At 41.0% G+C, this 27,214-nt stretch overlaps 1 protein-coding gene across 7 annotated transcripts in view; it reads right to left on the reverse strand.

Moving 5' to 3' along the window:
* Window positions 1-27,214, reverse strand: part of abi1a (abl-interactor 1a) — a 50,198-nt gene that overhangs the window by 12,332 nt on the left and 10,652 nt on the right. For 5 of the 7 annotated variants that reach the window (XM_085286806.1, XM_085286802.1, XM_085286800.1 and 2 more), the window contains exons 2-6: window positions 26,175-26,342; window positions 8,993-9,169; window positions 4,749-4,763; window positions 4,166-4,269; window positions 3,560-3,712 (exon numbers count right to left, since the gene is read on the reverse strand). In XM_085286806.1, the coding sequence (XP_085142932.1) occupies window positions 3,560-3,712; window positions 4,166-4,269; window positions 4,749-4,763; window positions 8,993-9,169; window positions 26,175-26,342 (617 nt within the window). The remainder of the gene's footprint in view (window positions 1-3,559; window positions 3,713-4,165; window positions 4,270-4,748; window positions 4,764-8,992; window positions 9,170-26,174; window positions 26,343-27,214) is intronic. The other 2 variants (XM_085286801.1, XM_085286804.1) reach the window with 1 other exon arrangement.

The following is a 27,214-nucleotide window of genomic DNA, read 5'->3' on the forward strand; positions in this document are numbered from 1 at the left end:
CTCCGCTGCTCCGCCTCCTTCTTTCAGTCTGTACTTATAACAGGGAACTGTTGATAAATTAACTGTGAGGCGTAAGAAAGTTCCAGCTCACTTGCTCACAACTGACAAAAATCTCTAGAGCCAATATGGAAAAACAGCTTTCTCCATGAAAATGAACAAAAAAATAAAAGCATTCTGAAGCGTACAAGAGTATCATCTCCTGGAAGGAGGCATTCACCTTTTAAAGCCATCTGTGACACTGATATTTAAAGGTAGTCGTCTGGTATTTATCCATACTCACTGTAAATAGGCAGCTTTGACGTTTCATTTGAAGTGGGAAGTCGGGAATCCCAAACTCCTAACTGGAATTTCAAGCCAGTGCTGAGCCAAAAAGTAATCTCTTTGGTTATATTGATGAAGACTGCAGTTAACAGGATTTGCAAAGAAGTATAAAATAAGGAAATTACCTGTTCTGCCAGGACCTTATGACTGTGAAATCTTGCTTTCATCAATTGCGTCTTATTTGCAAGGCCAGACATTATGTCCCGCACAAGGACGTCTGTACTTATTGCAACTCCCTTTACGCTGGTCTTAACTCTACTCTTCTCCATACACTGCAAATTGTTCTGAATGAGGCGGCTGGTTTTCTTACTGGTACTGGGCGGCGTGTTTCTATCACCCCTGTCCTCGCTGACCTGCACTGGCTCCCCGTTAAGTATCGTATTCAATTCAAAATCATGCTGCTCACCTTTAGAATTATTAACAATATAGTGCCAAGTTACCTCACTGAACTACTTAGTGCTCTAGCAGGGGTGTATAATCTAAGATCATCTTCCCAGTTTCAATCTTTCAAATCGTGGTTAAAAACCCATTTATTTAACGTCGCCTTTTATACCAGTTAATGCTCGTTTGTTAGTTAGTTTAATGTTTGTTGCTACTTTCGTTCTCTTTTTAACTACTTTTAATTATTTTAAATTTTTATTGACTCTTGTCTTTTACACATATTTTTCTATTACGCTTTTATATGCATTTCTTTTGTCTCTGTGTTTTTAGTGCCATCAACCTGCTAGCATGTTTGGTACTTTGCCATGGCCATCATTTTTCTCTACTACTTACGTTTGACCCTCTCGTATGTTAAGCACTTTGGTATTCCACTGGTTTTAAATGTGCTATATAAATAAAGTTTGTTGTTGTTGTTGTTGCATTACATCCAATCCTGTCCTTTTGGTCAATTAAAAATACCTTTCTAATGTATACTTGATTGATCCCCCTCTCCGCATTTAACCAATTCACTCAGTGAAGCAGCGGGCAGCCACCAATCTAGCACTCGGGGAGCAGTGTGTAGGGACGGTACCTTGCTCAGGGGTACCTCAGGGTCGCTGTTCAGTGGATTCAAACCGCCGACCTTCTGATCATGGGGCCACCACTGTACCTACTGAGCTATCGCTGCCCAATTTCAGACCTGTGATGTCATATTTGCTGCTATTTCTGCTTCCCCAGCTCAGCCAGATCTGGATATGATATAGGATATATCCTATAAATATGGGATATAAAGAATAAATACGGATATGTAAAGACACTTTTCCAAAAGCTGATTGCAGTGTCTCTCTGATGGAAAGGTTTTTTTTCCTGGTTCAAAAAGGCTTGACATCATTTTTGACAGATATGTTTGACAGCCTAACAGTTTAAATACCAGCAATTATTTTTTGGCACAACACCAGAACGGTCGGACTTCCCACTTGTAAAGTTGCAGAAGCAACACCAAACCTGACCTGATGCGGTAGTGAGTTTAAAGCCTTTAATCTGTGCTTCCACAGTTGTGCATTTGTGACTCATTTTATGCATCTGTGTATGGAACCATAATCTAACCATAAGAACAGCTGATTTCCTTCACATGGCACAAAATGTTTTGTATGATTTGCACAGCAAACATTTTTTGGGGTGTACTTTTAGGGTACCATGTAACAGAAAGATAGCAAACCATCCATTTGCACTTTTGAATTGCTTTATAATGACATAAAGAATATGGGTATAGCAGTTAAAGAAGAAGTTGATAGTTCTGCAGGAACTATGTTTAACATTTGTGTTTTGGTACATGCTGTGTCCACAAAGCCAAACACCATCTTTAACATACAGACTCTGCCCAGATATCCAAACCTGTAATGCTAGATTGGAGCAAATTTTTACTCCAAGCATTCTGCGGTGACTAAAATTAGCACGGCTCCTAAAATAAAACGTTCCCTGCACGCAAGAGTGTAATCGCTCCTATACAAAGAAATTAGATAATAGCAGGGAACGTGTAGCAGCACACGGGAGCCTATATTGAATTCAGACCTCAGCTGAAGATGACAGAGACTGTTGAGCTGAACAAGCACAGCTTACTTCCAGGCAGTGTAATCAAATAGCGATGCCACAGCAATATTAGCTGCAGCAGGGAGTTTGGGACTCTGAGGACAGCATTCGGTTTGTTAAGGGGACATCAGAGCAGATCGGCAACGGTGACGCCAAAGAACCTAAAACTGTGCACATTCAAATACGTTTTAACAGATGAGGCAGAACAGCTGTAGGAAAGAAGCAACAAGCATGAAACTAAAAGGGAAGTTGGACAAAGAGGGTTTAAAAATAAATAAAATTTGCTCATAAATACGTAATATTTACGAGCATCACAGCCAGCATTACAGGCTTTTTAGCTAATGAGGAGACTTCACTCACTCGTAACTCAAATTTGATGAAAGCTCCTGGAGATTTCTGGGGAACAATCCTTGAGAGTAATGTTCAAGGGGTTCCACGCTGTGGCGGACTTTTTTTCTTTTTTTAACAGCACTTTATTTCAAAGGCTTTTACAGATATTAATATCAGAGTGATTCAGAAGCCCTCCAATCCTTGTCAGACAAATGCTGGATTTAGTGTAGTGGAGAGGAAGAGGTGTGAAAGTGCTCTAAGCCGCTGAACTGAATGAAGAGATTAGAACTAGCCGACATAGAGGGGACCGGTGTTTTTGGATAGATGCTTTACACACATTACTCAAACCCTAGGTTTATATTCAGTGAGCAGTTTTAGTGGTGTAGCTGGAACACCCAATTCCACTTCAACCTCCCAAAATTTTTGAAGAAAAAAAAAAAAGTGTTACGTGCCTGTTGCCTGATTAGCATTGCAGATTTTAAACTGCACTCTGCATGAAAGTATTTTTCTGTGACTCTCTTATCCTCTTCTAGCATCAATATTTGGTCAGTTTTTGGTCATATATTCGGATTGTATTCCTCTCACGTGCTACTACCACACTTCTTATAACTGCTTCAGCCTCTTTACGTCCGTATTGGAATTTTAAATGTGGTTAATTGTACTACAAGTCCTTAAATAGTTTGTCCTGAGTTTTTCTTCAGTGTCGAAGTGTAGTTGTTTATTTGTGTGTTACTTAGTTGGTATTAGTAGGTCTCTGCATCACTGCACAGTTTATGGAAACGGCTTGCTGTCCTAACTTGTTATAATATAATATTCTGGTTACAGTAATATATACAGAAAAGCAACAGAAGCTCCTGCATAGCTGCATGCACTGATTTTTCCCTCTTTCCTCATCTACCTGTGCGTGCGTTGCCTCTGGCTGAGCGACGCCGTGCGCCCGGGGCTCTGCTGCTGTCCGTGCTGGCTGCCTAGTCGGGCGGGGCTGGTCATGTAGTCATTGGGAACCGTGGGCGGCTTCACTGGCTCCAGGGTCTTGTAGGGCGTGTTGCGTCTGGAGTGGCCCAAAAATGAAAAGCGATAAACAAATTATGATAAAATCAAAGAAAAGAATGATCATCACTGAGCGTAAAACCTACTATCTGAACGTTATGGGTGTGTCCACTAAAGCGTTGTAAATCCTATCAGTTTACCCAGCTGGATGAGGCGCGCTAAACATCGCTGTTTATCCCTGGAATTAATATCTGATCAGCGTCTGTGTTTGTGCATCGGGGCAGGACGCACTACAACAACCCTGCATGTTCCTTTTTCTGGATCCTGCCACTTATCAGCTTCTTTTCCAGCAAAAGTGACCACTGATCCATCAAGTTCACTCCTCAGCAAATGTGCCCTGTGTTTTTATCTCTTGGACTTATAAAGCAAAAAAATAAAGACAAGTGACGTGCTTAAATTATTCATAATTAAAGGACTGGGTTTCCTTTTCTGGTGACTCTGATGGAAATCTTACCCAAGCGTGCCACGCCCAGACATCGGCGGACTGGGCGGCTTTTGCGTCGGCGGATTGGTCCTCGATAGTGTTCCTCCTCTGATCGACTGATTGTTTCCATGTTGCTGTGGTTGGAAAGAAACCCCAGAAGAAGCTTGTTTTATGCACACATTCCTCCAGTCACAGTGGGTGAATATTACTAATGTGATCACAATCTACTCTTACAGGCTGCCCAGATGACACAGCGTAATATTTGAGGGGAGATGTAATCCCTCCCCCAGGGTGTGCAGTTTACACTCTGATGGAATTTTGGAGCAGCAGCAGTTATCTGGGAAACCCGTAAGCATTAAACAAACTACGTGACATTAAGGGACGAGTACACAACATGAAAGTAAATAACAACACATACATGGTTGGTAAACAGACAAGGGAGTGTGACAAAGACTACGCTCATCTGTGGGAGGACTACAGGTCAGTTAATGTGAAGTAACATGGGAGATGATAACAGTAATCACACGAGGATGAGTCTGCCGTGGAAGGGAGTTGAACAAATCTATCAATAATACATCGGAGCAAAATGGGTCATGTGACAAAGCAGACTTACCTTGGCTTTTAGCCACTTAGTGTGGGCGAAGGAAAAAAGAAAAAGAAAAAAAACACAGGAGAAAGAGACAGAAAGAGGGCATGTCAAAACAGCCACATGTAAATGGATCAGTCCAAGTTAAGTGAGCAGCAGAAAAATGATTCCTTGTATTTACACTGTTAACTCGTAGAAAGACCTCAGAAGGTCAGTAGTAAAAATCATGCCATTTATAGAAAAACACTTTTTCCTGACTTGTGCCCTTGACTCCAGCACCACACCCAGAGCAAGAGCCAGACAGCAAAGATTTTTCAGGGATCGAATGGCAAAAGAAACTGAAGAATTTATTTTTGTGCATCGACAAAATGACATAAGAAAAGGTTGCAGAGAACCACTCCAACCTTTGGTAACCTTTTATGCATTTTCTATGATGTGAACTGTATAATTTCAGATCATCGCTTCACTGGCACCCCTAGAAAATGAATTCAAAACTCATACTTGTGTAGCTTTCTGTCTGAAAACAGAGCCAGCATAGCAGCGGGGTTGATCTGCAGTTTGACAACTACAGAGTCAAGTGGCTCATCTATAATGCAGCTTCCCCAGTGGCCTTTGCAGAAAGCACTGTAGCGTCACAGGACCACAACAGAAAGAACGGATGAAATCAAGAGTAAATTCATAGCACAGGTCAACAGGAGCCGACCTTTGCACGCTTAAAAACAGGAAACGGCTTCAGTGCAGCTGCGAAAGGCTAACTTCATGTTCAGATTTCACTCTCCTTGGAGGAGGTCCGGTTAATATATCTTACATCTTATTAAACCTGTGTTAACTGCCGCTTCCCTTTAAAAGCGTTGAACTTATTTAATGTGGTGCAGCCCTTCTTGTGAAGCAGCCGCTGCCACTGGAGTTTAATGTGACTGAGCTTTTTAAAAAAGCAGCTGGAAAATGCTCATTTAAGGTTTTTAAGGCAAAACTTAGCAACTGTAACCAGTTAAAGTTGCAGCGCTCTCGCCTGCCTTTGTGTGAAATCTGAACATGCCTGCAGCTGCTAAGGGTAAAGGTCTTGTATCAGTAGCCTGTCGGGTGTTATCACATCTGCCAGAACTGAAGAATTAACCATTGCTGCCCTAACTAGCAGTCACCAAGGGAGCAATCTGCGGTGCTTAAGAAATAAATAAATAATTAATCTAAAGATGATCCGCCAAAAATTGCAGTTCGCCTTCTTCAGGCTTGCTCCAAAAACACATGATAGGTTTGAGTTGCAGAGGCAGCTGAATGGGTCTGATAGGCCTCACCTCAACTAATTCACGTCTTTGAACTAGAGCTCTCTACCATGTTTGTGCCGTTGTTGCATTTCATTGAATTTATCTGACCAATGTTAAGGCTCGAAGTGTTGGTGGAGGCCAAAACTACCGTGTAATGTCCATGTTTTATACAGTCTCTGGTTGGAACGCAACACCACTTAACTGTTGGTTCTAACGGGGCCATTATGAACCATCAGTTTAATGATATATCAGTGATAAATCATTAAACTGGCGGTACAAACAAATACGATCGTACAGCCGTGCCTGGCTACACCACAAATGTCATATGTATGTTAGCCTGATGTATGCTAGACTGATTCTTTCATATAGCGTAAATATGTTTACAGACAATGTGTAAGATTAGAATTGTGCTCACTTTTTTCATACACTCACAGCAGTGGATTAGTCAGATTTTTACTCAACTAGGAAACGAGTTACCAGAAACATCCCCGATACAGAGGAACAACAGCAGCCGCCGTCTTTGTCATGAAGAACTTGAACCATCCCCTTTAGTAATCTTGTAAACTCTTAACTGACACAGGACAGAATATCAAAGGACTGAAATCTGACTTCAAACAGCCGACGTGCCTGGTGCATTCCTGAAAGCCTCGCTGACTAGATTAAGCATCATCTGACTGGAAGAATAAATCTCATCTTTCGTATTAAAGCTAAAAAGCATCATGTTGCTGTCAGAAAGCCTGCAGGAGCATCCTGATCTGTCAGTTGTGAGACTGCAGTGATTACTGCTGTGTTCGGTTTGTTTATACCACATGAATTTCATCTTCCTTCTTTTTTTTTTTTCCACCTCCCTTTTATAGAAAAACTTTTCTTCAATAATGTATGTTAGCAAATCAAATTTTATTTTCCTCTCCGCAGGTGTCTAACACCAACTTTTTGTAAGGTCGTAAAGCCAACTCAACATTTAGGCCAAAGCTAACCCTCAGGCAGACACAGCAAGTCTGAAAGCAAACTGGAGCCAATATTCACGATCTGAACTCTTATTAAGGTATCGATTCTGGTCAGTAAATAAAACGCGGCTACAGACGTTCAGACTTTTGACAGCTGCCATTGCAGCATGCGCTATGAATTAATGTGGAGTATTGATGTTGCGTATCGATCGCTCTCTGGCTCTCGACATGCATAGATGAGAGGAGGTGAGTGATGTAGGGCTGCCGGATGTGCGGGTGTGCGCTCCCCACATTCACAGGCTAAACGCGGCATAGACAAAGACGTTTAAGGCAGAAAATCCACAGAGATTAGGCTCAGAGTACTACGTGATAATCCTAAAATAGACTCAAACGGTTTTAAAGCAGCCGACGAGGCCTAATTTTGAGCGTCTCTTTTAGAGTAAAGAGTAGGTACAGAACTGGGGATGATTAAAATGGACCTTATTGCACGGTTATGCCTGGTGATCCTGGTTTTAATTAGATATGAACATTACTAGATGGAAACAGTGGACACAACAACCTCACCTCAAAGTTTGCAAGTATTACTTTTTTTTCCCCTCTTTAAGCAATGTAGGGAAAGATGTTTGATAAGCACAAAAAATAAAACAAAGACTTCTTGCAAAAAAAAGATAGTTGGAATAATTAAGAAATAGCATCATCACAGTTTGTCCAGCTTACAATACTTTCAGGGCCGTCTGTACCACATGTAGCAGAGTAGCATAGCAGTGAAGCCATAAGACTGCAACGTTTTTCTACATTGTGGCTAACCACTGTAAATGTGACACATCAATCCACTGCTGTGAAAAAAAAGAAAGACTTAAGAGGCTGGACTGTCAGTCTGTTGAAATCTGTTATTTCTGGCTCTATCGCTCAGCCACACCTCTGGAGTTTGTGATTGTGTGATATTTTCTGTGGTAGTTTCGGTCTGGACCCAAAACTAAAAATCTGTATCGCCACTCCAAATCCACTATCACTATCTGTTTTTGTAAACTGTATCTGCCAATTATTTCATTTTCTCTGAATCTTACTCACAGGAAGAAAGACTCCTGCTTTTATTATTCCTGAAACTGTAAATAGCCTCACATTTACGGCCCAATAGTCATAATTACTGGTGAAAGTCTGGAAAGTCTAGGGTGAAACACACCCTAACAAAATGTTTCACATCCCATTAACCGTGACAGAGGGCTTCAATGCAACTCCCCACACAGAAAATTGAGAGTGGCACAATGGCTTTTATCTGGTCTTATCAATGCCTGTAACACTATGGGACACTAATGGCGGGGTCTTTAATCCAATCTGTCTGACAGCTGAGATTGATTGGCTGACTGATGGCGCAGAGGACGCTCATGAGGGAGAATGGAGATCTCCAAAAAAAATAAATAAATAGAAAAACTGCCTGCAGCTGTCAGGAAATGATGTCACCGAGCGACCCCTAGAGCGAGCCCTAATGGCTGGGAGCTGCGGGTGAGTCTCTGTTTTGAAGAGTTTATCACATCAAAAAGCTTCTTTGCTACCTTTCACACTGAAGTTAGATAAACTACAAATCGAACCATAACATCGCCATAATGAGATTATGAGAGCGGCTAAAGTGCCTTTAAAAAAAAGAAAAGAAAAAAAAAAAAAAAAAAGGTCCCACAAATGTGTCTCTGATCACAACAATCCAAGAACAGAGCTGTTTTCTGAAAGCTACATGACGTAATTGCTTTTTTTTTAAGTTTATCTCCATCTCCACCCTCCCGAACCAGTTCCCACTAACACACACTGCAACATATTCCTGCAGGGTCAGAGAGGGGTGTTTTCTGAAGATGAAAGAGAAAGCACAAGAGACGCCGTTTGAGCGAGAAAAACAGACAAAGTGGGAGAGGAGACAGAGGGAGATAGGAGTACCTCTGGCGAGAAAGCAAAGAGGGGGAAGGGAGAGAAAAAAGATGGGAAAACTAATGGACTGAGCAGAGGGAAATATTATATGCGAGCAGAAAATTAGTGCCACATACACACAAAACAAGAAAAATCTGCTCACCTTAACGCCGTGGCCGACATCATCCAGTAGAGTGTAGTCAATTGGCTTCCTGATGTACCTGACTGGCCGCTCCATATTGGCCGGCGCTATGATCTTATGAGTCCTTGCTGTGTTCTTGTTAGTGGTCAGGATCCCGATCTCTCGCCTGGCCACCTTCTCTTTATGGATGTCCACCGTCTGTAAATGAGAGAAGTGAAGATGTGTGTCACACAGAAAACTTAACAAGGCTTAATTAAATCATGAGGCTGTGCTTTTCATCAGTGGGGCCTTAATCTAAATCTAACACGGCAATTCAGCATATTAGCGAGGTAAAAGCACGCAGACACTAAGCAAAGATGACTTACGGTTGCAAGAGCTGTTGGAGCGATCGCACAAATCTCTCAAAAGAAGAATAAACTGAAATTTACTATATATTTAAATCCTGTTTTCACAATTTCACTTTTTCAGAGAAGCGTGTCCTTCCAATATGCTTCATTTATGCCTCTGGTGGCTGCTTTTCTCCTGAAACTGACCCATTGTTTCATTTATTGGTCACACTCCTATACGGCTGTTTCCAAATGACATGACAAATTTGGATTTCTTAATACACTTGATCATGTATTACTAAATTTGGGCAGATGACTATCGCTTGTGCACACGAGACAAGCACCAACTTCCAGAACTAGACTTTCAGAGAGTCAGAAATGACATTGTCAGGAGTTCAGATCTGTTTTTTCTCTCTTCTATGGAAAATGACAACACAGAGGTGCCAGTAGCAGCTGGTGGCACCTGTGGTTGCAGAAAAAGGCTTCTGGTCCTTTAGACGTCTACTGGAAAACAGCCCTGAGTGATGACCTTTGTAAACACTTTCTTAATGAGTTTATGGGCCCGCTCACTTATTTCTGGTCATATTCTATTCTTTCCAAGCATCATAAATAAGGAATATCAAGGGTATGTTAGATGCCAACGAACCCAAGATTTATGCAGATTTGTTGAAGACTGAGTTTCTGTACTGATGATGTATCAGTGCAGATTCACAGATTATACAGAGGGAGATGATGCAACAGCTTGGAAAGATGAGACCACATCATTATAGCTATACACCAGCGCTTTATTCATTTTATAATTCCTCAGACACTCAAAACTTTATTTAGGTTTAAAATTAGAGGCTGAAACAGGGCTAAGTCGCCTTTTACTGTGTTTGTGATCACTGATAATGCAGTGATCTAACAAATAACAAGGTTTGCTTAACAGCTCATCCATAAAAGCATTTGTTCCAGTTTTTGCGAGTCCAGTTCTAGTGTTTTACTTGATTGTTACTTAGCACTATGTAGAAGGTAGCTGTGTCTAACAATGGTGCTTCAAACAGGGCTTCACAAACCTTAATATAATCTGTGCTTGTCTATGACACATTTGTGTATTTTTTGGTGTTTGTTTTGTGGCCTTTAATGTTTATCCACACGGCTATAACCTCACAAGTACTCACTACACAACCAAACATTGAACGCCTCCCATCAAGCCAAAAGGAGCCCAGGAGCAGCTGCTGCTGTTGCAATGGGAGATGAAAGGCCGCAATGTCTGCAGAGGCCAGACCAGGAAAACGGTGGTCTCTCGTGGAGGGGAAGGAGTCAGAAACCAGCGCCAACAGAGGATTCCTTTCATGCCAAAGTGATCTGAGGCTGGACTGAGCTTTGTCTCTTTATTCTGCACTGCTCCACTGTATGTACAGACTTAGCCCTCAAGTATCATTCATCCCAGAGTTGAGGGAATTAGTAACACTCAGGATGGCTTATATGTAGCTCAGCACAGCACAATCACGCCAACAACATCTCTCTTTTTCCCCTCTCTCTGGGTAACATCAAATCTAATTTTAAACTATGACACTAATGAGATATTCGCCTGAGAACTGGCAACAAACTCGAATATCTATTAAGACTGACGCATAGCAGGTTCCTGCAGGACATGCAGGGGTATTAAAAAAGCGGATTGTTCAAAATTGCAGAAAGGAGCAATCAATATTTTATAAGAGCCAAAGATATTCTTGCATAATTGCTCCCTAAGAGACTTCCCATGCAAAGAAGGAGCGTCCGTTCTGTTCCAGTGCCCTGTTGTGTCTATTTGAATTAAGAGATATGACAGAGTGCTGATTACAGTCATCTTTTTTAACCTGAGACAAGCTGCCAGGATACAAGAGGCTCTTGACATAAAAACGAACTGTAGTGACAATATCTTCCCTGTGCTGCGAACAAACCAATGCACAATTTAGTGGATAAGAGCCCCATTATGATGGGATTTGAGCCAATAGCTTTGACTCCACATGCAGCTCAGAGATAACTCCCAAATTGTCATATATCATGATCATCTGAAAGCAACTGGGCCAAAATCAAATCAGCCCATTTGGCTTCCATTTGCAGGGGATGTGATGGAGCTCAGTGATCGGCTGAGATGGAACAAGGCAGAAAGAGGGGAGAAGGAGGACGAGGGATGGGCTCAGTCAATCTAGACCTGGTTTTACTTCGAAAACAGCTTTGCTCACATTTCACCACTGATTCTAAAGAAAACTGAAGTCATAGGCGTTGCACACTGCCATAAGTTTCTATGAGGAAGTAGACAAAACATGAAAAGTTCACTTGAAACTGGAAAGAGAACAGTTGTTGAAATGCAGCAGCTAAACTGGGAAAGCATCTGTTCTTGGCTGTACATACTCCCCATATTAGAGAACAGCGTTCGGACAAACGTCATCGCAGCTGGCAGGGGCAGGAGGTTAGAAGCAGCGTAACAGTTCATCTCCATCCTGTACAAGCCCTGCTGCAGCAGTGAGGAGCCCTGATGTAACACAAGTGTTGACAGAAGGGTAAATCTGAAACCACCTTGTTTAGCAAACTTCCACACAGCGAGCAGGAGCACCCCGTGGATATCACATTGCTAATCCACTGTCCAAAGAACATTAAATGGATCTGACAAAAAGGTCTAAGTATGACAGTGCATTCTGGCTTCACCCCATCGGACTCACCCAGCAGGGAACCCAAATCTGAGCAACTGCGACTTAACAGCCCATCTCTTCCCTCGACTGAGCGGTGAAACGCTTTCCCTGACTTTTCAACTGGCACTAAAAAGGTGTTTACTCGATCCCAATGGTCCATCTGCTGGGTGGAAAACGTCTTGCCAAACTGAAAGGTGCATGATTCACATGTGCTCTCAACCACTGCCACACATATGTCTCAGGCCTACGGCTGTTTTCCCAAAACACTGAGCAGTTGGTGTTTGGCTTATCCATCATCTAAGGGCTTTTAGGACTTTAAAGTGCCCCCCACTTCGTTGTCTGCTTTTATTGAACTGCTCTTTTCATTTGTCACCTTGAAGTCCTCTTTTTTTGGCATCCTTTTATTTTTTTCCCCTCTCTTTTTTAACCCTGTAGTTCTTCCCACACCCAGAGGAGTCACCCATCTATGACTAGTGCAGGGATTTAGGTCATAAATTGGAACTACTGCCAACATCATCAGTGTCATCCACATTCAGTCAAGAATGCGTTAGACTTGGAGACTTTTTCCCCATTTTGGAATATGAGGGAGTCGGTGCAGTGCTTGCCACAATGAGAAATTCTTGTTGTGTTGTTAGTAGCAACCAGTGGCTAAATATTTAGGATTTATTTATTTTGAAGCCAGATTGTTACCGTTTGGGTAGAGGCTGTGCCTGGTTTTCATTGCTAAGCAGCATCCCCACTGTTGGTCAATGGTAACTTTATTGTCCCTAATGGGAAATTGATTTGCAATATGTCCATACAGAAATATGGACATAATGTTGCCAAGTGCTTCGTCAAAAGAAAATATTTGGGTTCATCAACATTACTTTGCTAATGTTCGCATTATGCAGTGTACTCAACTTTCACTGTAGGTTGCATAAAAAAAACCCCAAAAAACAAACAAACAAAAACACATACAACACAACGTCAACAAAAGCCAAAAAAACTTTGCAAACAACTTATTGTAACTGTCAGTGTAGCCCACCCAATAACAACAGATCGCTTTGGATCAATGTCCCTCCCAGCCTGCTCACCAGTGATTGATGCCAGTTGATAGGTGAAATTGGTCGCAAAGAGGTATATGGATAGCTGTGACCTTTGAGACGTATCGATTGCAGTGTTAAGGCACAATTTTTACTTAGAAAGGCCAAGGGTTTCCATTTCCAGTTTACATCGCACATTTACAGCTTCATGACCATTTGGTGAGCAGTTGGTAAGTGTTTGCAGACAAGTCAGTCCTTCCATGCAAACTATGGACGCCCATGGCAATCTGCTAGTAACCAAAGCAATTGCACAGAGGTTTTTGATGTAGTACAATCTTTATGTCCAATTTCACTTAGCAACTGGTCAACAACTGACACAAAAATTATAAGTCTACTAATAAAACCCGAGGCCCCATAATTTAAGCACCCACTGTAGAGGACTCTTCCTCTAATTTAAAAACAATACCCAACTTTGAGAACGCATCGCTTTCTGGTCTTCAAATCTAAGTCGACCCCCACTTTCAATGAATGCTTATTGCCTCTTTCAGGCCAGTGCAGCCCACTGCTCAGATAAGGGGGAAGGCTGGACTACTTGGGAAAGGAGGTCATACATTGACAGAATGTATCCACACGAGATCAGCAGAAGGGGCATAAATCTCTGAGTGAAGTGGGAACGGCCAAGCAGAGGTCTAGGGTTGGAATTTCAAAATCTTGAACAAATGGAACTTGACAACTTCCCACCAGACAAGCACACAGTGTTTTGGCGAGCGACTTGAGCAGCGACTTAAAAGAAAAGAACTAAAAACGAGTACACTTTATCTGGAATTGAGACAGTTGCTTTCCCTTTGACACGTACTGGAAAGAGAAGAAAACAGCCTTTTCAGCACTTTGGCAGACTGGCCGCAGGATGATATCCTCGGTAAAACGCCAACTATGCACAAACGCACGGACAAACAAAAAGCTTCCCAGCGTGTACTGTAGGCGTAGTAAGGATGAGCTGGGCACTTACACTCAGCATGGGGAAAAACCTACAGCTAGACAAACACACCCTACATACCGATGTTTCTGTGTGTGGCTTGCCAGACCAGACAAATGTGTCAATAGTTAATAACAGACTTCAGCTACAGATAATTATAAGATCTGAATAAAATGATTCAGTAAACTGATGAGAGAAGAGAATATCTATGTTCTTAAGTCCATGAGAGCTATTTTTACCCACCATAAATCAGGACTACATGATGATGATGTCCAGACATTGGAGGTCCTTGTTGTACTGTGCGATTACGCCGTTCACTCAAACATCTGAACCTCAATTTCAGCCTTGCTGCAGATTAAGGAGTGAGGTGAAGACAGCCTAATCAGGCCATCTCTTCTTTTCAGCCTTACATCTCCAGTAAATCTTGACCATGTTCAAATACACTCTCTCAGCAAAGCACTTTTCCCCGCCTACAAAGAGCAGATTTGAACAATTTGCAATGCTCGGTGTCTTCAAGCAGCTATCTCATGATGAAGTGTTTTCCTGCTTCTAGGTCTGCTTCCACAGACCTAGGCCATTTCCTACACTTCCCAAAATAACTTCATGACAGAAGAGTCCTGAAAATGTTGCTATTGTGAAACGTGGAAACACTAGCTCACAAAGGATCTAGAGTTCAGACGTACTATTAAGACATCTTGTGGTTGTGTTTCACAATTATATAATTAGGCTCATCTTGGCTGGAGAGACTGACTGTTCAATGGAAGAAAAAATAAATAAAAACAACTTTTTTTTTTATTAAAAAGGCACAAAACCACAAGGATCTCTTAAAAATCCAAACCTCGGTGTCCTAAAATAAGAACAAAACAATTCCCAAAGAATCCATATAAGGCAGCATTACTTGTTGATCTCAAGGCAAATGACTGCTTTTAGTTTGTAGTGTGGTTCTAACAGAGGAGGCTCTACAAGCTTTTTCTGTGATCAACTATAACTTCTTACAGATGCCACAAGATGGATAACCATAAACCATTCTGTGTACTTCAGCATCAGGCATAAGGCGTGGCTTTAAAAGGAGAAGCCATCGTGTCAGATGAAGAACTGTTATTTACTCATGTATAAGTCGATGTGCTTTCTCATCTTTGCATAATCCTTTCCTTCTTTAATGACGCAGGCCTGGCATTAAAGTTTGACTTTGCTACACAAGTGAATGTTCCACAAGTAATGAAATGCAGAAACTGGTTTGATGTGATTTATATTTGAGAAAATGACTGTGAATATGAATATATTCATTCATATTGATCAATATAAAACTGCCTGCCAGGAGTCCATATTTATTGCATAACGCAGTGCGTTTCATCAGCGACCTCTGCAGTCGTGCATATGAGAAGTAGCAGGACGCAAGCCAATGAAAAAACTTGATACATCATTTAAAAGGATTATTTCATCAATCTCACAACATTGGCACGTAAAGCTGAAAGAAAAAACAAACAAACTTGGGCTTGGGTTTTTAATTGTGCGATGTGTAATTCTACCCGAGTCAATCTAACCTGTTGCCAGTGACACTATTAGACATTTACATAAAGATGGAACAAATGAAAGCAAAACAAAGAGTTTGTGTTAAGTGAGCGATCTCTTAAAAGCTTAAAAATTGTGTACAAAACACTGCTTCACATTCAAGTGGAACTGTTATGCTTTTCCTTGTTTTCAGTCACATATGCAAACTTTCATTGCTGATGCCCATATTAAACATGGCCAAGCCTTCAAATAACAAGGTCAGTGTACGTGCAAGCAATGCCCGTGGGCCAAACGCTCAGGTTTCCGACAGTTTTTTCTACTTTTGGCTCCCTATGATGTCAATGAGAGCAGATGTTTACAAGGGAGCCAATCAGAATACAGCGTCCTTAAAGGCAGAGGAGTTTAAAGGGCTTGTTTCCTGCAGTGCCATGCAACTGTACAACACAAATAAGGATTATTTTGATTGTTTTAACATTGTAGTTCAAAATGAACATCATTGGTGGCTTTAATAAGGCCCGGCATTTTGTGTAGCAGTTAGTTTTGTGAAATAATGACAAAAGTTTGTCAGATTCATGATCATTCCACTTATTAACTGTCTAAAAAGTTCCTAATCTAAATCCTAATTTTGTCTAATTTGGAATCAGATGTGTGCAGGCTACCTTCATGCATGTATGGGTTAATTTAGGCCACATTACAGTCATATAAAACCCCTGTGAAACTAAACAAATAAATGTCCCATAATGCAAACTTTTCCTTTAAATGTAAGACAAGTTTGTTTGTTTGGGTTTTTTTTTTTTTTTTTATCTTTTGCAACATAGTACAAATGGTTTGTACGGGCATTCGCTTTCCTCAAAGTAGGATGTTAAAGAAAGTGCTGTTTTGGTGCAGAAACAGCTTTATTTGTTAATAAAGTCTGCATTTTAATAGAGCGTAGGAGCTTGAAAATGTGAAAGTTGTCAGTATTTCACAAGATAAAGCCAACACTGGGGGGAAAACAGAGGAAATATTCTGATTTCCTTGAGAAATATGTATTATATTTTTCTGCTTTGTTATCAGTATCGCGAACCAGTGGCCCTGAGGACTTTGCCCTAGATTTGAACCTCTTAACTCTGTTTGTGCGTTGTAGCTGTAGCTTCCCACTAACTGTGTCCAGCCTCATCTGTAAGAGAAGCTCCATCCAACACTCCCAAATCCACAGTGAGGCAAAACGGCTGCTGAACAAGAGCAAATGCCTTTGTCCAATGCGTTTCTCAGCGTGATTACAGCCAGCACATCTGAATCCCGTCATCTGTAGAGTCTAACATTTGTCCAAAACGGCCCTGCAGCGAGGCCGCTTCTCTGAGCGGTTAAAGCGACACAGAGCATGCCAGAGCTTCCACGTGCACTCCGAGCCAAAATGGGAGGTCAACTGCACTGTGGGGAGTTCTCAGTTTGGCAGCTTCGGTTAAACATCCCTCAAAAATCCGATCCCTCTGGTGAATCTAACAACCCACGTGTGACACGACTGAGCCAGGATTGGACAAGTGTTAAACCTCGAAGAAAGGCTCTCAGAGACACGGAGAGAGAGAAAAACACTTAAAATGAGCCGGGAAAGCATGCCAAGGTCGACGCGGTGTTTGCTAACACAGCACATATGGAAACACCTCAGCTGGCCTTTGCAGTCTCACTTGGGCGGCAGCCAAGGCAGCATTCTGACTGAGAGCTGAAGTTTACATACAAACTGAAAGCTGAGAGCAAGTATTTACCATTCCCAGACTAAGAGGTAGACAAAATTGAGACGAACAAACACCTAAAACTGAGACTCAGCTGCAAAATGAAAGGAAAAGTGAAGGAAAAGCATTTCCCAATCGGCCGTGTTGATGCAAAGGTGTCAAACAATTCCCTACACTGCTCTTGTGGTGCCGAACAAAGGTGCAATGATTAGATGCAACTGGACAGTTGTTGGCTGGGAAAGAATGCACTGGTAATAATGAGAAGGCACTCTGCTAGTGAGGAAGGAGGAGTAACCACAGAGCAGAGAAGCTGATGAATCACTAAACAACCTCAGTCACCAGTTATTTCACATCATCACACATCCACCCTTTAACATCCATCCATGCAGGACAGAGTCGCACGTTGCATTCAAGCTACAAACGCTACAAGGACGAGAAAAATGCGACAACAGAAAATATGAGATTAACAGAAAAATCATTAAACGCTGAAATTGTTTATTTAGCGAGAATGACAAACAATTATTTCTTGAGGTTCTCAAATGCAAAGATTTGTTTTTAAATATTTTATAGAACAAACATGTTTCAATTAAAAAGGGGAAAATTTAATAACTGCCAAACAGAATGAAAAGTTTCACTTTATTCCCAAAGGGGCAGTTAGATTTCTTTTAAAGCAAAACAAAAAACAGGATCTGTTGGTCTCCTTTCTTACAGGTTTGATGAGCTGATCAACAAAATTGATTTTAAAATTTGCTACATTTTGTGTTTTACAAATTTTTTTGTAGATCATCCATTTTTTTTCTTTTTAATGCTTGCTCTTACGTAAGCAAAAGTAAAAGTCTGTTTTCAGGTCAGACTTGTTTATACGTTTTTATAAATGTTATTTTTATGAGTCAAATCACATTAACTCAAGATATGATCCATGAGAATGTGAGAAGATTCCAACTGGGTTGTAAGAATCATAATTAATTTTGTCCAACCAGAATTAAATGAACACAACTGACCGATATTTAAAAAGCTCTGCCAATGACACACAAGCATGAGCAAATTAAGCGCTCCCTAAATCACTGCTGGATGTCATGCCTGTGAGTGGCAGTTACAGCCGTTCCCGGCACCCTGCAGCTTTACATATACAGGATGTATTCAAGTCAAAAGACGAATATATACACAACAGATAAAAGGTTAGAGAAGCACAAACCAAATGTCTGGCAAAACAGAAGGTGATCCCTACAAGCTGATCGTCATTATCCACTGTTTGGAAACTTTAGTGCAAATGATGTGGAGTTGCGTCTGTGTCACAAAGCAACACAATTAACTTATTCAGCCATCAAAAAACATCCCACAAACTGCAGTGTAAAGGAATGCCAAGAAAAATAGCACAATAGTTTCCAAAGTCCACTCAGAGATCCTTAAAAGTGAGCATGTACAGTCAATAAATCTATCAAAGACACATTGAAATCTCCAATGCAATCACATTGCATTTTGCTAAACATAATGACTAACAAAGGCTTCAGAAATATTGCTGAATTACTGGACAAAGACACTCAATTACTGGTTATATGCTTGTGAATCTGTAGAGACATGTAAAAGATGTCAATGTGATTTAATCAATAGAATTACAAAAAAAGGTCTAACTTCATTTAGACGTCACAGATTTGTAAATTTCTTTCCACAGAATCATTTTCTAACCCCCCCCCCCTTTTTTTTTTTCATGAATCCAAACCTTCCAATACAAACCCCATATTTTAAATAACTGCTGTTAAGAGGCAAGAGACCACACAAGGATCTGACCGCCGATCCTGCCACATCACTATAATCCACTGAACAGTCATGTAGAAAAACGTGTAAATATCTAAGAGTGGAAAGTAGACCACCAGGCGAGAGAAAGGAGAGAGCGAGCAGAGGGATCAGCAGGAAACAAGAAGCACACAGAAACGCAGACAGAACGAGAAGGTTCCAGTTCCTGTTTGGAGCGAAGCCATTTCTTCCTCAACAGGAGGTCAGCAAGTCCGCACTGCAGCACAGACACAACCTTAATTCCTAGCATGCATGCTCTCTTATCACAGCCTTTTACACACACAAGCAGTGGACTGTAAAGGCATGCAACTGCTCATGCGAGGAATGACGATTGAAATGACAAATAACTGAAACAGTAAGTGTGCCAACCTGGCCTCATAAACACAAACCGAATCCGACTCTGAACACAAACATGGGCTGGCTCATGTGATCAGATAAGAATATTGTGTAACTGTAGAAACACCATCTGAGTGAACCTCACAGCTGTGGGAACAAACTGAGTTTTCATTGTGTGTGTGCGCGCATCAGCTGCTTTCTGCATTCACTGCGTTCACCGAGTTCAGTCTGCACACAAGCCAGTTCCAAATGTAAGACAGAGCGGTTGAAATCACTACAAATAAATATGAGCTGGCAAAACAAACGGCATGATTTATTACAACACTGTCAAAGGATCATTTTCATTAGATTAGTCAACACTGACAGATCGATTTGTGCTATAATGCAAGTGCAATCTACAGTTTCACAGGATAAATGCTAAAAAGTTAAATTCATCAAAATAGTTTACAGGCTTTAATTACTTGCACTTTTCCTTTTATTTTGATATCATTTTACTCTGTTGTGCTGTATTGATGCTGCATTTGCACCATCTTAAAAGGTCTTAACGATCACAGTTTCCTCCATTTGTGGCCTAAGATTGAGTTTCTTCCCCGATGCGATCAGTCAAGAGTCACGAGAACTTAAGACTGTGCCACTAAAAATGGTCATAACCACATATATACACACAAATCACCAGGTCTTTATTTATAGGTCAGAATGTGAGTTTAAGTATGTGCCCGTCTTTTTCAGTGTGGCATATTTTCATGCTCAATTTACCGACATTACCTTTGCTTCGTTCTCGTCTTCGTTTAGCAAATGTAAGCATTACAAAAGATTAGTCATTTTATTTAAAAAGATAAGAAGATTACCGTCAACATTTTGCTCATACTGCAGACGTTCAAAATCTTTAACTCCTTATGTTGTACATCGGTTAACAAATGTCTTTTGTTATTTAATAGTCTTTTTCACCAAAATGTAGCCAATTAGAACAGCTATAAATGTTGGTTTAATTCACTCCCATTAAAGAAAATGTGAATACTGTGTAGTTTTCTTCAAACAAACAAAAAAATAAATAAAAAAATCCACCATTGTGAAAATAATGAGAGCAGAGCTGAAACAAAAATAAAGAATCACAAAAATCACATATTCATCGTAATAATCTAATATATTTTCTTTCATTTAAGCTCAGTTTGTCTCTGCTGCATCATGTGCTGATTATTTGCGCTGGTTTCTCTCCTCTGCTCTTTGTTTCACTGTGAGCAGAGCAGCAAAGAACAGGAAGCCATGTCACTGAGTTGATAATGACACTGCAGACTCACCACCACCCAAAAGTATTGGCATACATAAAAGCGTTTATGTAACATCTACTTACCCTGGAAGCTTTAAGATACATTATTATATTCACTAGGTGCTTTCTCCCCTTTCTCTGACCTGTAACTCTTCCAGTAATTCTATGGCTCATCAATTTTGCCTTTAAATGAAATACGTAAAAGTTAATATCTTTATTTGGTCAAGTTTCTCTCCTCTGCTCTCTGTTTCACCATGCAAGCAGAGGAGAGGTACGTCATCACCTCTAATAGAAAGTGTTGACCAAAATAGTAGCCAAGAGCCATCTTTGAGTTTCTTCAGGTGTCTTTCTTGATAAATTACTTTGTTTTTCCATCATGTCCCATCTTTCCATATCTAACACTTACTCATGAAAAACTTGATGTAACTATGATTGAATCAGACATCTATCGCAGGTAAATGAGAGAGGCTTTACTCTCTCTTGCTGTATTTTCAGTGCCTCTGGGTGAATTGCGTGAAATCAAATTATGCAATGGAGACTGAATTTAAGGAGAACGCATCCAAAAACACATACACCCTTTCTTCCTGTCCTCCCTCTCTATTCGGGGTATCACAGAGAGGTTCTCAATGCGAGGCACCGCTTTCTTCCACCGGACAAACAAAGCACTCCCTGTTCGCAGCCTCTTAGCAGCCACTTCACACGCAGCACAAGGTGGAAGCCCCGCTAGCTACTCTATTCTCCCTTTAGACCTTCCGCCTGAATACTGCAAAGAGATTGTAAATGGCAATGACAGCAGGGAAGGTGACACGCCAACAAACACCCAGAGGAACACATTGAAACATTTATGTAAGTTGTACTGCAGCAGGACACTGATATCCACTGAATAACAACAAGTAATTTGGGTACGATCAAATGTAGCAGAGACTAAATTATTACAAAATGTTGTAAATATAAAGACATCACATTTATGTTTTCTGATCCGCTACAAATGAGCCGAGCTTCATCTTCTGTGTCCACCTGCTTCATATCGAGCCTGCAGAAAGCACAATATTTTGTCTGACAGGATGGTCACACTGTCGATTGAGTCAAAAACAAGTCATAATTTCTTGCTGTGCCTTGGCAGAGACAGCACAAACTACAAGTTGGTCGCTGGCCAGTCATAGCTTGGCATTTCTCAAGACTTATGATGAAGAAGGGACCAAGTACTGGAAACAAGAAGGCCAACAGATAAGGGCACAGACAGCTGTCTCGAGTTTGGAAAAAGAAAGAAACGGGAAAAATGAAGCAGGGATTGCCTGATTTCTTCTTTGGACTCCTATTGTACGACATCACAAACACATGGTGGAAATTTTTACAACACATAAAAGAACTTTCATGTGCCATACGGAGCACCCTACAGTTTTCTAATTTGGCAAAACAGAACCCATTAGTCACTCGTATGCACCCCAGCACAAAGGTAAACAACATGAATGTGCTATATTCCAGACGGAGAGATGCCATCACAAAGCAGACACACCCTGACCAGAGTGAATCCCTCCTAACTGTGGGCAAACCAAAGAAAGCTGCCATGACGCCAGCACACGTCTCACCACAGGCACTGACTGTACTCTGAGGCATCTCTAGCTTTGAGCAGGAACTGGTACAGGCTTATGATACTGACAAAAATTGATTATAGGGAGAATTATAGGACTCATCCAGCGCACGCAACAGCGTGTTCATCATATTTCAGAGGCAAATGAGGAAATTTCCCCCGCAAGTTACAGGCTTTCCTCTCCATTAACCATTCAGCAGAATGCAACAGTGGCCTTTAGGGCTTCCGCTAATCTCATATCCATGAGCTGTGAGGGCATCACGATAATGATCCACCTCTGAACACGACAGCAGAGAGCTATAACAAACCCACAGCGTGCAGAGCTCACACAGCCCTCCCTTTTTGTTATTAAAAACAGAGATACGCTTCATAATGGCCAACTCATTAAGACCTCTGCTCTCACTTATTCATAAAAACAACCAGGCAGAGAAGAAGGCGTAATGAATGAAAAGGATATTAAGCACTGTGGCGTATGTTTGGCAACAAGACAAAGCTGCTAAATCCTTTACATTTCCAGAGACCAATTATATATATATATATATATATATATTTAAAAAAAAAAAAAGGCAGCAGAGTGTTATTCCTGTAGCTACAAAGGCTGTCAGCTGGGGAAAATAATAGTTTGAAGTAGATATGCACCAACTGGTCACTGGCTTTTCAGCTAATTAGCCTTGACCTCTGACCAGCCTTCCTATCATAATAATAGAGTACTGTGTAAAAACTTTGGCCTGCTGATCATCTCTTATTTTGCTTCCAAAGAGTCACGCTTTTGTGAAACTTTATTGCTCAATGATTTTGAGCAACAGTTCCCCGGGCTTTCTTAAGGTTTTTCAACAGGGAGATTCCCAAAGAGCTATTAGCTAAAACATCAAATCTTGGTATGATGTGCAGTGTGTCGTTCAAGAGTTTGACAAAAAGAGCAAAAATAGCACTACCAGTAGCACTACTAGCACTACCAAAAATAGATGGCTCCATGAAGGCTGCAGAAACAAGCATAACCACCTGACCAGAGTACTGTAAAACATGCCAACTGGCTAACATAAGCCACACTCATCAAATTAATTTAGCTTTTGGAATAAGTGCAATGCATCTATCTGCCATTTAAAATCAATTTCATTTACATAACAATGTGATATTAAATGGTTTTACGTTGCTTTTGAGTACACACCTTTGATTTCTACCACTGTGGTCAGAGTTGGCCATTTTCTTCGACACTGGATGTAGGCGTTAGTCTGACATTTATTCTCAAATTCAAGTGATTAGGAAATAAGTTCCTTTAAAATTAGAAGCTTTACAAGAAGGTACAACATGTTGGGTAAGTCACATTTACAATGTGAATTCTGTCCAGTAACATGGAGCACTTTATTCCAACATCTATCCAAGTGTGTGATTAAATGAAAAAAAAGGTATAATCAGGTGTAGCTGTGGAAAATATTTTTATTGTTCAATTTTTTATAAACAATGCAAATTTATATTTCTTAGAAAGCAAAATCAGAATCAGCCAAGGAAAGTGGCATTTGGTGCATCAATGCTCTTTTGGTGCTCTTGCTTTATTATTATAATTTTTTTTTGGGCGACCGTGGCTCAGGGGGTTGGGAAGCGTATCTGTAACCGGAAGGTCGCCGGTTCGATCCCTGGGCTCTCTGTCCTGGTCGTTGTGTCCTTGGGCAAGACACTTTACCCTACTTGCCTACTGGTGCTGGCCAGAGGGGCCGATGGCGCGATATGGCAGCCTCGCTTCTGTCAGTCTGCCCCAGGGCAGCTGTGGCTACAACCGTAGCTTGCCTCCACCAGTGTATGAATGTGAGAGTGAATGAATAGTGGCATTGTAAAGCGCTTTGGGTGCCTTGAAAAGCGCTATATAAATCCAATCCATTATTATTATTATTATTTTTAAAATAAATGATAAAGATATAAAGATAAAGATAAATATAAAGATAAGCATAATGAGGGGAAACCTGGCTGTCAGCTGACCTAAAGTGACACTATTTAGTCATCTTAGAGGCTTCTCCATGGCTACACACTGTGCACAACATTGAGTTTAAATATAGCAAAGGAAGTCTGGAATTTCCCACGACAAGATACGAGACCATGGAAACAAAGTCAAATAGTGTAAACTAAGCGGAGTGTTTAGTGCACGGCCTTCTTTGCTGATCTGAAACAACGTGTCGAGCTGTCTTTCAAATATTTTTTAGATGTAGCTCAGGGGGTTGTCATGGAGACTGAGGCAGGCAGTGGTGTCACAGTGACCTTGGTATCAGCTGAAGGCTGTTTGTCAGGATACTGACTCAAAACTTAGTAAAAGTAAATTTGTCTTTTTGGGAGTCTCTCTCCGCTTTCTTTGCTCATCATCAGTCATCGTCTGTTCCTTTCCCTCACAAACCCTCCGGCGTCGCAAATGATCTTTTCCACCACCAGACTAAAAATGTGACCTTCAGGACGTCTTGTTATCAAGAAAAAGCAGGGAAAACTAAATCAAAGGAACTAGAGCCTCCAGTCGTCATCCAACCACTCCAAGTATAGTCATTTTAACACAAATTTTGGCGTGCTCAGGGTGTGGTGAATCTCTCCCAGTTCTAATCTATGAGATGCCACATGGCTGGAGTTCTTTGTTTGATTTGTCTGAGCTCTTAATGCCTTCATTGGATGAGCGGCTGGATTTACCTGCACATGGCAAAACCCTCACCCTGCAGAGAGGAACGGCTACAGGAGTGAGCTACTGTATGTGTTAGCAATGTGGTTAAAGTCATTTAACAAAAGCGTTTAACAGTTAGGCTGCTAAAATACTGAACACTATCAATAAGTAAAAGAGTGAGCTACTTACTCTCAAGTATAAAATCAATATAATTTTAAAAGTCTCTGATCAATTGAACCACATTCATAATGAACTACATAATGCAATTTCAGGTTGATATTTTCCCAGAGAAAAACTTCCATCATCTCTTTTTTCCCCTCATGTCAGACCTGAGGATACAAACCTCGTGTTTGCAAAAGCTTTATTGGAACTGGCACTGAACAAAAGTGACCAGGGGCTTCGTATCGAAGGCTCCGGTCGCACAGGCCTAGAGGCTGCAATCGCCTGGCAACCATCGGTTGCTAAAACTGAGTATTTGCCATCAGTTGTAGGTTGCTGGCAGTTGCTGTGAAATTGCTTGCTCAAGCCAAACTTGCTCTGACCTACAGATCTGCCAATGACCCACTGGTAACCACTAGGGAAAAACATGTATTGCTCAACATGTTGGTGAGTGGTTGTGGGTACGTTGCTGGCATTTCTTTGGCGAGTAAAGTGCAGTCACCGGCTCTTTGTGTGGAAGACACCGGCTTGTCTGCAAACACTTGCAAACGACTTGCTAAGTAGTAAAGAAACCGAAGAGGACGGAGAACATTTGTTTTCAAACTTTTACATTTCAGCTGTAAAGTATGTGATGCAAAGTTTTGCGTACTTTAAAAAGCACATCTAGGACAGGATTCATTTTGCTTGGGCAATAAACAGCGTGATGTGTGGCTTTGTTTCTTGCAACATGCCCGTTTCTACACAAGCTAAAATCTAAAAAACAAATAAAGTAAACAGCATTAAATAGACTTCTGACAGTTTGTGACTGACAGAAAAGTTTTTCTTTAAATAGGCGACAGAATAAAGCTTTCAAATGCTGTTATTTTAGCTTATTTATTTAAAAAAACAAAAGTAATATGCTGTGGATGAATGGATTACAACCAGCTATGACAAATCTAACCCTGTGTTTTGAGGATGTCGATGGCTGTTGGGGGAACTGTTTCATCATTTTTATGCTTCTCAACCACGCTGACATAAAATAAAAACAAGCAGACCACCAGTCAGGACTTGAGTAAGACTGATAAACCAATAAAGGGAACCATGGATGCTACCGTTTCATGCTGTGACTTAAAATAACCGAGTCTGTGTGAAAGTGAGAGGAGAAGTGGAAAGCGTGGGGCAGCGATCTTCACAGCTGCTTGGTCTGTGGCCAGGAGTTTCTGTGTGTATTTCTGACCTGAGAGATGTGGTTGATGGAAGACTCCATGCGCCGCAGCTGCGAGGCCTGGATGTCCAGCAGCTGCAGCACATTGTTGGCTAAGGCATTAATCTGGTAGGCCACGCTAGCCAGGGACTGGGTGGTGTAGGCTTTGGTTTCCTCCAGAGCTTTCCTCTTGTCCTGGGCCTGTGCACAGAAATAAAAATGTCAGTTACTATTAAAATTGACATAACATCCACCTTTTAACCTCATCTACAAGTCAGGTTTGTGCTGGCTTCAGGCCAAAAACACTGCAAAGACCATTTTCTCTCCAACTCTCAGTTCTGAGATACCACACTGTAACGGATCCTGAAGCCACCATTCAAGAGCAAAATATCCGCTTTTCTAAACTGCTTCACAGAACTGAACCTGACAGATTCAACACAATAATTCATTCGTATTATCAATAATAAAGCACAGCGTTGATAGCAACAGTTCAAGATCAGATAACAGCCACACCTCTGCTAATTCACATCTAGTTTAAGTAGGAAACTTTGCAACGTTATCTTACGTGCAGTTTTATTGTCCCCTTCTGTCTTCTCTTGTTTCTATTAATCTAGTTTTTCCTTTTTATATTTTTTTGTTTGCACCCTTTTAAAAAGCTTTCCAATTATTCTGTTTGGCTCTCCATGTGAATTTACAACATGAATACTCTTCTTTTTATCTATCCAATCACTTTTTTAAAAAGGTGCTACACAATTAAAGTACATTTTTATATATCATCATGTCAAAAAACACCTAGTATCATATTTTTTGGTATAATCAAGCATGTCTGTGTGGCCTATAACCGGCCCACTCGACATATATGAAGCTAAACATTTACATGTATGCAGCAATGTATTCAGTAACAATTTAACGACATGTTGTTCAGCCACCTCCCTTCAGACGGGCATAGCTCCAAGCTGATGAGCTGTTGTGTTTGATCTCTGTGGGCTCTTCCCTACACTGCTCTCAGTCACCAAGTCCAAAGAGCACTGCCTGGAGGGTAAACGCTGGGCTTTGATAACAGGGTGCTGTAA

This window comes from Mchenga conophoros, linkage group LG9, assembly GCF_057382185.1.
Source record: "Mchenga conophoros isolate Kocher_MC1m ecotype Shallow Benthic linkage group LG9, M_conophoros_male_GT1.1, whole genome shotgun sequence".
NCBI lineage: Eukaryota > Metazoa > Chordata > Actinopteri > Cichliformes > Cichlidae > Mchenga > Mchenga conophoros.